Below are 14,250 nucleotides of genomic sequence, written 5' to 3'. Positions count from 1 at the left end.
ACTCCACCAATACAGTCGCGTCACGTTTATTACGTTTAGTTGACACTGTCAAAATCTGACCAATCAGCTGGTATTCAATATCTACGGCTGGACTGACACAGTCCTTGTCTATTAGCACTGGAAAAGTGGCTGAGAAACACGACCAAAGTGTATAGCAAATCGAAGCCCAGCAAGCAATACATTCTGTAGCATAATGCAATCAAAATCGATCACCTTAAAGTCAATATTGACCATTCGTTGTTGCACATTAAATCTATTAAGTGTTTTAGAACATTATGCTTTGAAATAAATAATGCCTTAAAAGACAATGTTCACTAATACTCTCATTTGGGTTTATAAAAATAGCGAGTGAGTGTCCGTCCTCAATTATATACTATACATATTCATGTTAAACATTTATGTAAACAGATGAGTTCCACTGTATTATTATCTCACACAACGAAGTTGGCCAGGACCTGTTGGAACGGTTCGTCTGTTGGTCCACTCCTTAGGGGCGGGGTCCGATGTTATCAATAACTATGTAGACAAAACCTATACCAGACACACACAAAAGAACTCAAGTGTGCCCATATGAAATCAAAATGTGTGTTAGAACTAGATGTGTACGAAAATACAGATGTTAACAGATTACATGTAATTAGTTAATTGAAATGAGGACCAATAATTATAAGCAATTCTACTCTCTTTCGTACTAATCAGAAATGACTGTGAAATTGAACTGAATTGTTCATAATTATGCATGTGCTACTGTTTGTGACGTATGGGCACGTTTCTACATGTGCATCTCGATAAACTGCGCGGAGCAGATTATTGCAAGAAAACTGCTGTCGATTTGGGAAGCTTAATTGGTTGACGTCAGGTTATGTATAGAGAAGGCTCTGTAAATAAATCTATATCTGATATAGACTGTAAAATGTTCAGTAGTAAAATATCATTACCATAGTACAGGGGTCGTAGTGCTAGTATTACTGTCGATATATGCTATAATTATATTAAAATTTGAGTGTGACGCTTGCGGATCTTGCAAGAGTGAATTACCAAAACTACCCTTTCATTCAAATTGACCAAACCAATAGGGGTTGATGGAGTACAGTCGGAATTCATTAGGAATGCCAGATATAATTATGTCTATCCAAACTGGGTGATATTCTGCCAGTTATGGTCTTAATGGGAATGTACTGAATTCCAAAGCGCTACCGAATGCTTGTCTCAAACATTAACCACAACTGTCAATACTATCAAATAAGGACGTTCCTTATATTCACAGGATGTATTTGTGAAATGGTTATTAATATCTTGTGGATTCTCTAAAAACCTAAAGGACTTGTTTGATTTTTTACTCTCCTTTTACTAATCTCAGAAATTGAGTTCAGTTTTGTCAAAACATTTGATTTTTCCACGTTGTACAGATCAATCCCATATGATAAACGTAAGGAAACAATTAATTCCTTGATTCATGGGGTATTTGTTAATAAACGTGATGAACATTGAACATATGAATGTTCATAGTTGCAGGGCAATTTGAAAAATGAAAGTTTACTGAGAAAACAATATGTGAAATGCTGGACTTCCTCAGTGATAACATCTACGTAAACGATGGGCGTAAAACTTCAGACAAGAAGTAGGGCCAAAGTTCCTCGATTAAAGTTACAACATTCAAGGCCCCAGTAAAGCTTAAATCATGCGTTATGGTAGACATGTAGAGGAATTTTCAAATTCGACAAATATTATGTCTGATTTAATTCCACACGTTCCCAAACATTTTGACTACACGGTCCCGAACAGGTGAACAATTAACTAGCCATTGGTTAGGACGAGTGTCCACGGTGGGGCAGATACACACCTTTTCGTGAACACCTGGTATCAACAACTCTTTTATAGTGATTCCTGAACACAAGTATACGGAATTGTATAATCGACTCTGCTTTTAACAGAGGTTTCTTATGGATGTGTAAAGGACTTTCCGCATTTATTTAAAAAGGAAATGCACCAGTTTAGTTGCTCACGTATCAAAGTTATCTATGAAACTGTCATTATATTAAGAAATAATGAATGTAACTTGTCATTTGACATTAACAAGAAACCCATTATAGTATTGTAAGTGAAATACCAAAGATCTAACTTTACAGGGGCGGTGGGGTAGCCTAGTGGTTAAAGCGTTCGCCCGTCACACCGAAGAACCGGGTTTTATTCCCCACATGGGTACATTGTGTGAAGCCCATTTCTGGTGTCCTCCGCCACGATATTGCTGGAATATTGCTAAAAGCGGCGTAAAGCCCATCTCACTCACTCACTCTAAATTTACAATAATAGAATGTGCATAGTTATATTATTTATGTCAACAATACAATGTACAAACTACCCATGGGTCGCCAACAACTAAAGGCACACAACCAGAGTAGATACCATAGAGTGAGTGAGTTTAGATTTACGCTGCTTTAAGCAATATTCCAGCGATATCACTGTGGTAGCATGAGGCCATAGGGACTTACAGTACTACTGACTGACTGACTGAGTTTGGTTTTACGCCGCTTTTAGCAATATTCCAGCAACATCACGGCGGGGGACACCAGAAATGGGCTTCACACATTGTGCCCATGTGGGGATTCGAACCCGGGTCTTCGGCGTGACGAGCCAACGCTTTAACCATTAGGCTACCCCACCGCCCCTACAGTACTATCTAATAGGGTGCTACACTAAAATATCAAACACTTTCTTTATATGACGTTCTAGGCTGAGGATTAACTGAATAGTACTTATACAGTGTTTGGTTCTTGAATATCCCCAATAATGAAAACGAACGGTCCTGATTATGTACATGCAGCAAACAAGGGTTGTAATTAAACGACAAACCCATTCCCTTCATCATAACAAAAAAGGACTATGGCCTGTGAAACATTGCACATCGTATTGTGACTAATTATTCATCAAGGTGTTTGAACTGTCATAGAATGTAATCATAATGAAGACTCGCCTATTTGTTGTGTATACAGCAATTCAGCCCAGTGTCAACAGAATCTAACATTTAGGCACTAAGCATCGTATGCTACCTGACACTAATGGCCTGACCGAACGTGGTATTTGTTTTTCATTCCAACGCTTGCTCAAAACTGTTTTTATCAGGATTGCAATCTAATACATTCAGACCCGAAAGGTTTATATTAAGGAATGTTTTTTTTTTTTTATCCTACCGTGAACGTTTGGAGAGGTTCCTTATATGACCCAGGTCATAGTCCTTGGAAGTAGAGTGTTAGTTTTGCAGTTGTTGCACGCAACAGATCCAGGATTTGTTTATTTGTTTGTCTATATTCTTCATAAAAACGCCGGGTTCGAATCCCTACATGGGCACAATGTGTGAAGCCCATTTCTGGTGTCCCCCGCCGTGATGTTGCTGGAATATTGCTAAAAGCGGCGTAACACCAAACTCAGTCAGTCAGTCATAAAAACGACATACATGGGAAACGAACACTCTTCTTCGTAAAAGGTACAATAACGTAAATGCAGCTGTGAGATGTGGTAACCTCTCTGCGACGGGATTCTTTAAATCAAATGATGGGGTGAGATAAGGTTGTATCCTGGTACCTTTACTGTCTTATTATGCACAGACGCACTATGTACACAGTTTATGTAGTGATTTTATTGATGAAGCTGTAAAATCATTATCCATGCTTTTATTTGCTGATGATGTCGACATTCGTGTGGATAGTGTTATAATTTGCAGATATTGGGACTTACAACACAGATTGGTTAAGAAAGGCGGAAAAGTTGCAACATGTGAAAAATGGATTATTGGATTCGAATAATTAGAAACTATGCCTTGTTACTAATACCTCAAAATTACGTTTATATGCAGACATATATTCTCCAGAGCATGGGAAGTACTTTGTAGACAAGCAGAAAAGCCTACACATAGTCTCAAGAAATGTATATGCCGATTTAAAGCGATACATGATTATACGCTATTTAAGATATTTGATGTTCAAATTGAACGTTATCGTGCACGCAGAAATATCGGGACCTTCACAATTCTGTAAATTAGTTCTTGGTGTGGGTTATCCTTAGCCAAAACTATTTTCATTCATCCTGGAAATGAAAACTGGAATTCGTCTGTTCGAACATTTTTACTCAGATGTGGATGTTGTAAATCCTGCTGGGTTCTGTAAGGTATCCGTTGTATGGTGATCTATAGTTCATTTATATCGTATTGTTAGTGAGGTGAGGTGAAATTGGGTTAACGTCGTGCTTGAGAATATTTCGCTCATATGACGACGTGCATGCGTGTGTATGTGTATGTGCGGCTGCTTGTACTAGCCCAGACTTAAGCTGGTTTTATAGTGCTAGCCCACTGAGATACCATGTCGCAGTGAAGCATGAATACCCCACTCAGAAACATTATACTGACTCCGAGCCGACCAGTCCTCGTTGTACCCATTAATGCCGAGCGCCAGGCAGAGACCAACAAGTACCATATTTTAACGTCTTTTGGTATGACGCGGTCGGGGATCGAACCCGCGACCTTCCGCTCTCCGGGAGGCGGTCATATCGTATTGTTAAGTATGAAGATATATTATTATGGTTACATACTAGTTTTAAACACTGATAGTGTAGTTTGTATGAGACCTTTCTATAATTTAATATTATGTTTAACTTGTCATGATATGGAAGAAATACTGCCGATGTGTCTATAATCCTCACTCACTCTTCACTCGATGAATCCATGTTGGCGAATCTACGTCATAAGATCAGTCTAAAAACTACTCTACAATGAAAGTCGTTACCACCTTTATCGCTAGAAACCGTAGAGCTACAAGTTATTGCTGTTGGTCGCACCGTGAGCACGCACCTTTTCCTCCATGTACGTTCCACATCACTGGGAGCATTTTAATGAATACCAGGCATTTAAACGTAGTACAATCGTCATTTAACTCGTCCACTGTACCGGTAACCCAAACCAACAATTTTGTTTTTAAAAATTGAGAAAGGAAACAGGTAAAAATACATTGCCAATAGCTATACAAAATTAGATAAAAGTAATCGATCAGTCCACGTTTTGTGCAAAATTATAACAACACTATTGCCTCATTGCAAAAAGATATAAACAAAATGTTTGTCCTGCGGTCTGCCTATTTCGAAAAAGTATAACCTGTTGAGCAGGAACCATCATGACAATCCTTACACCAGCGTTTCTTTTACTGTCATATCCAGCATTCGTATTTGTACCGTAGTGTATTGTATAATCAGCCATGTCTCCAGATTGTTGAACCAGTCACCACATAACAACATATACTGACACTACATCACTTTTATTTTCATTTGATCCTCCGCACTATTTTTCACACGAAATATGAAACGATACCCCCAACCTAACAATGAAAACGTAACATGTTTTATGACAGTTGAATATAAGCATTGTATATCGTCTTTGGCTTGCGCAAATACCCCATAATGAGAACATATCTGAAAAAATGATCCATGCTACAGGTAAAATATTAAACATTATTCATTACACACACTAAATTGACATACAATCATCGTTATGCCCAATGCAATCAGAAGGTACAGGACTATTGAGTACACCACTACATCTGAGTGCAACATCACTTGCAACACTGAATGCAACACTGCAGATCCCAACCTATGCGGTTCCTGAGGATGTGTGGACAGTCTGTACCTTTTTCCGACGCCCCATAAGCTGGCGTGGTTTCTGCTGTAAGACTAAGGCGCAGGGCGGCTGGCAAGTTACATACACAGTCCTGTTACAACCGCTCTCGTAAGAGGACATAGCAAGACATTGAACACCTGGGACTGTTGTGTCGTGACAAACCCACAACCTTCAAATATTTGAACACGACATTCATTCACATACATTGGGATGACAGTTCTAGTGTTGTCATCACCTCTGTGTGTTCACCTCGACTCAGGCTATCTTGAACTGGAGCAGGAGGAAGAAGTAGGTCATGAACAGTCCACTCAGCTGAAACAGGAGACACACAGAAGTATCAACGACAACTCTGTACAGAATATTGATGGTGGAACTGAAAATGTTATTTGTTCATTACACTGTTCAGTTTGCTGACACAGGAGGAAATGTCGATAATTCGTTGTGTTTATAACGATGTACGGTGTTTATATGATCCATAATACTCTTTTTTAAACTCTGAAACAAACATCTCAGCAATGGATCCTGTTTTTGTTTTATATTATTTACTAATGCAGCACGGTGAAGTTTGCAGTTGTATGCCTTGTGAAGAACACATTAAACTGCTCGTTTTGACTGTTTTCTGACAGAAAAGGTGAAGATCTTAAAGAAGTAGTTTAAAAATATTTCTATGAAAACTATTGAAATTCCTGAACTGTCCATCAGCAAACTTTAGCACAGTCGTTCAACTTGATGGTAGTGGTGTCATGCTGTGTCATGAGGCATCATTTACAGGTGATACCATCTTTTACATACTGTATTCCTCATTCAGCCTCATATTAGTAAAATACTATTCAAATTAGAGTATGCCAAACCCACTCAGGGTTATAAACCTTTACGGGATTCGGTCAGAATAATTCCGGACCACAAATTTGCTGGTCAGGTGGATGCAGCCTGTGGCACGGCTCCGATGATATGTCATTGTGAGCTGACGATACCAATAAGCAATGTTTGCATTGTCACCAAGCCATACTTACGGTGAGAATGAACTCTTTAGTGATGACAAAGAAGTCAATAGCTGTAAACCCAACGGATGTGCCTGTCAACTTGGATAGAAACAGGTTAAGCTGCAAGAAGAGTGATAACAAAGTAAATATAGTTGCTCCATTTGCATAATTTCAGCTCGGGATGATTACGGAGATTCTCAAATAGAAACTATTGACAGTCTGTACGCCGAGATCGATGAGCCATCACTTAACCAAAACCGTATACAATTGTCCTTACAGTATATAACAAAACTATATTCTAACGAGTCTAACCCTGCATTTAACTATGTTTTTAATCCTCTTTATGAGGATCTGTACAAGAAGAAGTCATTTCTTATTCCGCCTCTAGGAAATAAGAATAAAACCTAAAACAAGAATTTAATATATTGAAAAGGAACTATAATACATACAAATCCTTATTTACAGAAGGAGGGTGGCGCAGTGGCTTGTGCCACTGTCATTGGATCCAGATTACCAGACGATAGCTCTATTTTCACTGTCGAGACAAATGCCATATAAACAGCGCTTAAATATATTAAAAAAACACCCTAAATGTAAACAATATATAATATTTTCTTTCGTGTCTTCAGGCTATAAAACATCCCACTTGCAAAGATCAACTTTTAATCAAAATAATTGAATTATATAATGATCTTGCCACTGGCCAATACGACATCGTCTTCTGTTGGTTACAAAGTCATTAGGGAATCTCTGGTAACACAGTGGCCGATTTTGCTGCTAAGGCAGCACTCAACACATCTGTGACACCACTTCCGATCCCATACTCTGATTACAAAGCTGTCATTACATCTCATATAAGTGATCTAATGCAAAAGAGGTAGGACACTCAAGTAGGCATCAATTCATTACATGCAGTTAAACCAACTATTGGTTACACCTACTTGGGTTGTCAGTCCAGATTTGAAGAGGTCATTATACGGCGATGTCGTATTAGCTTCAGCAGATACGCTCATGAATATTCATTGAAAGGTGAGGATCCTCCGTTTTATATCCCCAGTGATGAAATTAAGAATCACGGTCAAGCATGTCCTGCTTGACTGTGTTGATTTTTCCATTACAAGGGACAACTATTTCAATGTAAAAACGATGAAGGATCTTTTTAATAATGTACACGTTTGTTTAATTATTGTTGTTTAAAAAAGAAATTGATTTAATTGATAAATTTTTATTTTGTTTTGTAATTAATAGATGAATTTTAAATGTTAGAAAGAAACTTTGACAGAAGGGCAATACCTTCAAAGGGAGTTTGAAGTAGCGTAAAATGATTGTCCCCATCTGGCAGGGTACGTAAGTCCCCCTTCATTAAAAGATGTTTTCATACTACATGTTTTTAGTCTTAGAATATGTGCTCTTTTAATGTTTGGCTAAACTGGAATACAATCGCCAACGACTTAAGGGATGATGTAAATCCAGCTAGGGTCCATACAGGTAGCAAAAGCACTGTAAGTTCCTATGGCCCCTAGTATGGTGATCTACTTTCAGTTTTTGGCGATCTACAGCCTGTTTTTATATTGTATTGTGTTAATAGTAAGAACATTTTAGATTTAAACACTCGTTTTATATCAAAATTTGTCATGTTCTTGTGACTTTTACTGCCCTTCGTCGACAGGTTTATATAATCCAACTCTGCATTCATCATATATTCAAAACTCTTTTAGTCACGATATGGCTGAAATATCGCTGGTGTGACTAACCGGTTAGTTCGTTCACATAGTGCGTGTGTGTGTGTGTGATTTTATTCCTACACTGGTATATATTGCCCAGTGCGGCCTTAAACGACAGACAAAAGGTGTTTGGTATGGTGTAAGTATCATATTTCGCATGAGAGAGATATGCATTTGCTTAATAGTCCATGAATACGAAGCTCATGGTACAATTCAGTATATATCATGAGTATGTGATTATACATCATACGGTGATGATACCAGATGGTTGCCAAAAGATATGCGTATTGTACCCGACCGATGGCACACGTAAAACCACATGCAAGGGCACATGCAAGTCAATACTTCACCTGGAAAAAAGCCATGTGCATATATTGTCAAAGAAAGAAATGGCATCAGATATTGTTTCGACATTATGTGTCATCGTCATTGATGTGTCAAATTAAGACAATCCCTCTGCTATCATAAAGGCTGTTGAAGACGATACTAAAACGTGGTACCTAAATGGTAACGTACCTGTCCCAGCTGCTCAACAGTAACATCCTGTGTTCCGATACTGAATATGTCATCCAAAAGGGAATGAGCCTGAAAATAGAGCTTACACGTATAAGAACAACCTGACACTTCAGTGAGTACCAACACACAGGTTCAGCCATGCAACTTGTTAAGTGGTGCGTGATATACACGGTTTACCAACATCTCTACTCTATCTTTGGATAGGTCAACAAAATACCTCTCCTAACATATGAGGGCTGGTACGTAAGACAACGATACCCAAGAAACAGCGTAGTGGGAATCTTGTGTAAGACGACATATTCAACAATTCAATGCATACATTTTGTTTTCTGTTAACGGGAGAACAAATAATCCTGTAAAAATAATTTCTCACACATTCAGCATTAAATAAAATATAACCTGACGATCAGTGATTTTTGAGAACACTTACTGTATAATGAACAGCTTATTGCTAATTCAAGGATGCACATAACACTACCTCCAAGCCAGAACACATCAACTGCTAGGACAATTAGTTCCGAGGTAAAAGGGCTGACGGTTCGTTGATAATTTGAGAGGGAACAAAACATTCGAGAAACATAAGAAGAATAACATGTTCCGGAACTTCATGTGAAGTCTGTATTTATGATAGAAAGCAGTCATTTTTGAGACTGATAAGCACGCATTGTGCGGGGAAAACAAGCTAGGTATGTTCAGATAAAATGATTAAGTGCGACAGTTCACTTTCACCAATGACACTCATGAAATTCACCTACCAGCAAGCACCATTGCATCTGTATATATCTGCATTGACCATGATCAAAGCCTGCCAACTCATTTTGGTGCATAGTAGAATCGACAAAGCTATCTTTATCGAGCAAACAGAGACCCATATGGCTGGCCCCAAAACTCCCATTGATTGTCTCGGGTAGGTTTCGTGAGCAGCTTTTATGAAAGTGTATTACGCTTTGACTTTTTATGGGTAAAGAAATGCTACTGCGAATGCTCACACCCTAGACCTAGTAAACCTGGGTTTACTAAAGAAGTCAAAGGCTCATGGGCCAAGACTTCCCACCATCTTCAGAACATGGAACTACGTGGACAAAGATGGTCAACATGATGACGTGATTCACAGTTGGTGCTGACTTTTGCACTTTCGTGAAACCACCAGCACCTTCTAGCATTAACAAAACAAGAAACATAATCAGAGCGAATGTCAACCTGCCAACTGTTTTCTTGCTTGAGACTCAACACACTGAACTTCATCACCATAGTACACTAGGATCTCAAACCCCACCTCAACCCCAAAACGGCCTCAACCCAATCACTGGATCCATATCCCACCCACCTATATCAAACCCCCATGTATCAAATAATGTAACGGCTGGACTCGTTACAACTGAAAATGGTCACTTACTGCATCATGGACACCGGAGCTGCACATTGCTGACACAAGGGTGCACATAACACTACCTCCAAGCCAGAACACATTAACGGCGATGACGAAAATATCCAGTGGTCCGTTGATTATTTGGTAGCAAACAAAACAGGCAAGAAATATGTCAAGAATGAAACGCACTCCAAGAAGCCATTTGAAGCTTCTATTTACGATATCCACAGCCTGGCACAGTTGGGTGTAGTGAAATCTCAGTTCTGTCAGCTGATCGGGGAAGTGTCCATCTGCTTCCTGGATCTGTCTTGATAAGATTTTTGCTAACTGTAAGAACTGTGCTCGAATGACTCGAGCAATTATGCTAATAAAAATAATCGGAAAAAGCCAGACACCCGATTGAAACATGTGTAGGACTATGTTGAAGATGATCACCCATTTGGACTCTGGGAATGGTCGGGCAAAAGCTTTAAGGTAAACCGGTGATATGGGTAAATCGTAAAACATGATGGTACAGAGAGCGGCAACGTTGAAAGTACCGAGAAACCATCCCGTTGCTGTACCAAGTTTCAAATATTGTGCTGGAAATTTAGAACCACAGCCCATGTTGTTTGTTGAAGGACACTGGAACACGGAATCCCAATGCTTGTAGAAGGAACGAAAGTGTGTAAGTTTCTGACATGCAGCGACTATGATAGCAGCACTGAGAGCACAAAGCAACACCCATGTCGTTAGAATAATCCGTAGTGGCAAACCCTCATCAAGAGGGAACACCCCAACTGCACATCGGCCAAAGTTGAACCACAGTAAGAGGAGAACGGTATAACAGTAGAGACGGTTGATGGAGCGCCACCATCCTGGTGGGTTGGTCTTGGAGGCATATGTTTCCGATGGTTCCACTTTGTTTTTCGCTTGTGTTGGATCGAAGTAAATCCCCATTATTTTCATTGACAGTAAAAGCGGTTTTAGTCTGTCCTCAATGGATGTGAAAGGATCATTTTCCCTTTCTTTATTTCGACCAGTTTGTGTAACGGTTCCCTTGTTCATCTTTGATGCCTGTGCAGACAAAACAAGACAGTTATGTTCCGATCAGAAGCGGAAATGCGACTCTTCCATGCAATCCGTAATCACTTCATCAATGCACTTAGCTTCACCAACCTGCAAGCGTTATTGCTATCAGTGGAAAAACAAGCCACCAGTACAGTCGCTTTTATCCAGTTTCACGTTGCTTTGTCATCCTGACAAGGGAGGTGTATTCAATATTCATTGTTGAACGGACATCCCTCGTCTATTATCAGAAATACGACCCATCGTATAACGAATCGAAGCCCAGCAAACAATACACCTGGGAATACTTCAATCAGCTTCGATCCCCATTAAGTCAACAATGACCATTCTCGTTGGGACATTGTTCTAAGTTATTATGGTCTAGCACGTATAACGAAAGGGTCACCATTCTAATACACCAATAATATCATTTGTTACCTTCAATGATCGATTGTAAATAGATGAGACTCATTCTATTATTTTCAATGTATCCGTTGACATTGTGAGACCATTGATTATGTTCCCTACCCGAACTGCTGTTAGCATTACAATTGCAACATACAAACTACAATTATATATCTCGAATTATTGATACATTGCCAGTACACTTTTCCGAAAGGGAGATGAGTGTGTATTTGTGAAGTACTGTGGACCTATTATGAACTGGTGATTCCGTCCTAGAAGAATTTGACACGTGGTTGTACTGAAGGCGTTCAAATTCGTAAACGATATTTTACCTACTTATATACACTGGTATATTCAATTATGTATCATTCATACACAGGAGATTGGTTATAATGTTGTCTATGCTATTTCTATTACAATCAATGTATGCTGTGTGACTGGGAAGGTTTAAAGGGAAAATGTAGTCGACTGAAACACGTTGATATAGGATGAGTTATAAATTCAAATTTGACGTTACATCATCAATATTGCAGTTATATAGTGACGAGAAGAGTTTTGTTAAATATATGAATTATCTGTCACAAATGACATTAAAACATTGCAAAATATTACAATTTGAGTCTAAAAAGTAACGATTTCAAATATCAAAACAGTCTATTTAACATAAAGATCAATATTATAGTTTATAGCATTAAAATATGAGCTATAGACCACCAGCAAGCAAAGCTAAGACCAGCTCAGTGGGGGTCATAGGGAGGGAGTTACAGTACCTATGCTTCCTGCATGAACCCCAGCAGGGTTTGAGCCATCACTTTGGTCGCTGGTAGTTGTAGACAAAGCTCGCCAAAACCATGTCGAAATATGAAAAATAAAAGTCAGGTTGTCTGCTATGTACTATTTGAACTAACATGTTATTCTATCAACCAGTCACGTGCCTTGGTCACATGAGAATGCGAGTGCACATGCGCAGGTCAGAGCGAGTGTAAATGTTCAAACGGGCCAGACGTGTGTCTCGCGGCTCTGAAAGCGAGACACGTGTTCGTTTAATTACCTCAATGAGATACAAATTTGATCTTTCTATTTACATTTATTAACATTCAGAAATTCGTTTCTGAGAAAAAATTGTGGCCTGAGGTGCTACAAATATAAACATTTGTCAACAACAGTTTTGACTGTGTAGGGGTATAATGGCGGAAAATAGCCAGTCGTGTGCTGAGGCAGTGAAAGATAAAGCGACCAAGTAAAAAACAAAGCCATCTAGATCAAAACCTGATGTTGGGGATAAAGAAAGTACTACCCCCACTTCTGTAAATAAGAACAGTGCAGAATCTGAAATGACAGATACTTTGAAGTGTATGCTCACTGAAATGAGAAAAATGCATGGAGGCATCTCGCCATTGTCGCAAACCAGGTGACAATATTTTGCAAGTCTATACGACTACATGGACGAGAACAGAGCAGGCCCTAGTCGCGAATATCAACCACAGGAGTACAAATCATTTCAATGGAAATCATGAGAAATATAAATGCCAAAAATCTGTAAATAGCAAAAGGCACCATTTCAACATTTGCCTAATATATCTGCCAAGTTCTGTTGAAAGATACTGAACGCTTTTCGAGTTGTGCACCGGAAATGAAGCCGACCAGGAAATAATAAATCACAAAAAACCTGCAAATAGCAAAAGGCACCACTTTGGCATCTGCCTCACATATCTGCCAAGTTTTGCTTAAAGATATTAAGAAGTTTTCCAGTTGTGCTCTGGAAACGAAGCCCACCCCTCCCTTTTGAAACTAAGTCCGAATCGTTTCCATGGAAACCAGAAAAATAAAAATGCCAAAAATCTGTAAATAGCAAAAGGCACCACTTAAGGTTCTGTTTGATATATCTACCAAGTTTTGTTGAAAAATATTGAACTGTGTTTGAGTTATGCTCCGGAAACGAAGCCCACCCCTCTTTAAGACTAAGTCCAAAACGTTTCCATGGAAACCGAGAAAAATAAAAATGACAAAAATCTGTAAATACCAAAAGGCACCACCATAGGTTCTGTTTGAAATTTCTACCAATGTTTGTTGAAAAATATTGAAAGGTTTTGGAGTTATGCTCTGGAAACAAAATGATTACGGACGGACGAGGTGACGACTATATCCCCCCGCATTACATGCCGTGGGGATAAAAAAGGGGAGGGGGAAGCAGTAACCCCACAGACATCAGAGTCAGCCATGGTATGTACGCAAGGTGAGCAAAGCTTTGAAACATGTAACTATCAGGCAGGTGAACTGACACGACAATTACATAACTGGGAATTAATCACATCAGATGATTATATCCTTGAGTGTGTAAAAGGTATTCGTCTAGAATTGGAAACTGTCCCTATTCAAATTGTGGAGCCAAAGCAAATATCGTTTTCTTTCAAAAAAATAAAATAATTGTTGATCAGATTCAAGATTTTCTCAAGAAAGGTGTCATCGAAGAAACAGCTGAATCAAATGATCAATTCATATCAAACATATTTTTAAGACAAAGCAAAATAGAGGATTTAGAGT

At 38.9% G+C, this 14,250-nt stretch overlaps 1 protein-coding gene across 1 annotated transcript; it reads right to left on the bottom strand.

Moving 5' to 3' along the window:
* Nucleotides 1-5,284: 5,284 nt before the first annotated feature.
* On the bottom strand, nucleotides 5,285-11,483 carry LOC124289844. Its single transcript, XM_046726520.1, has 4 exons — nucleotides 10,282-11,483; nucleotides 8,886-8,954; nucleotides 6,676-6,765; nucleotides 5,285-5,974 (listed from the first exon to the last, which is right to left on the bottom strand). Exons 1-4 carry the CDS (start codon nucleotides 11,299-11,301, stop codon nucleotides 5,918-5,920), a joined length of 1,236 nt encoding a protein of 411 aa, XP_046582476.1. The 5' UTR covers nucleotides 11,302-11,483; the 3' UTR covers nucleotides 5,285-5,917.
* Nucleotides 11,484-14,250: the final 2,767 nt, after the last annotated feature.

The sequence above is a fragment of the Haliotis rubra genome, unplaced genomic scaffold, assembly GCF_003918875.1.
Source record: "Haliotis rubra isolate DU_JTF1 unplaced genomic scaffold, ASM391887v1 Scf45, whole genome shotgun sequence".
Classification (NCBI taxonomy): Eukaryota; Metazoa; Mollusca; class Gastropoda; order Lepetellida; family Haliotidae; genus Haliotis; species Haliotis rubra.
Note: the sequence above shows the minus strand (reverse complement) of the source record. Positions and strands in the feature narration are given on the sequence as shown.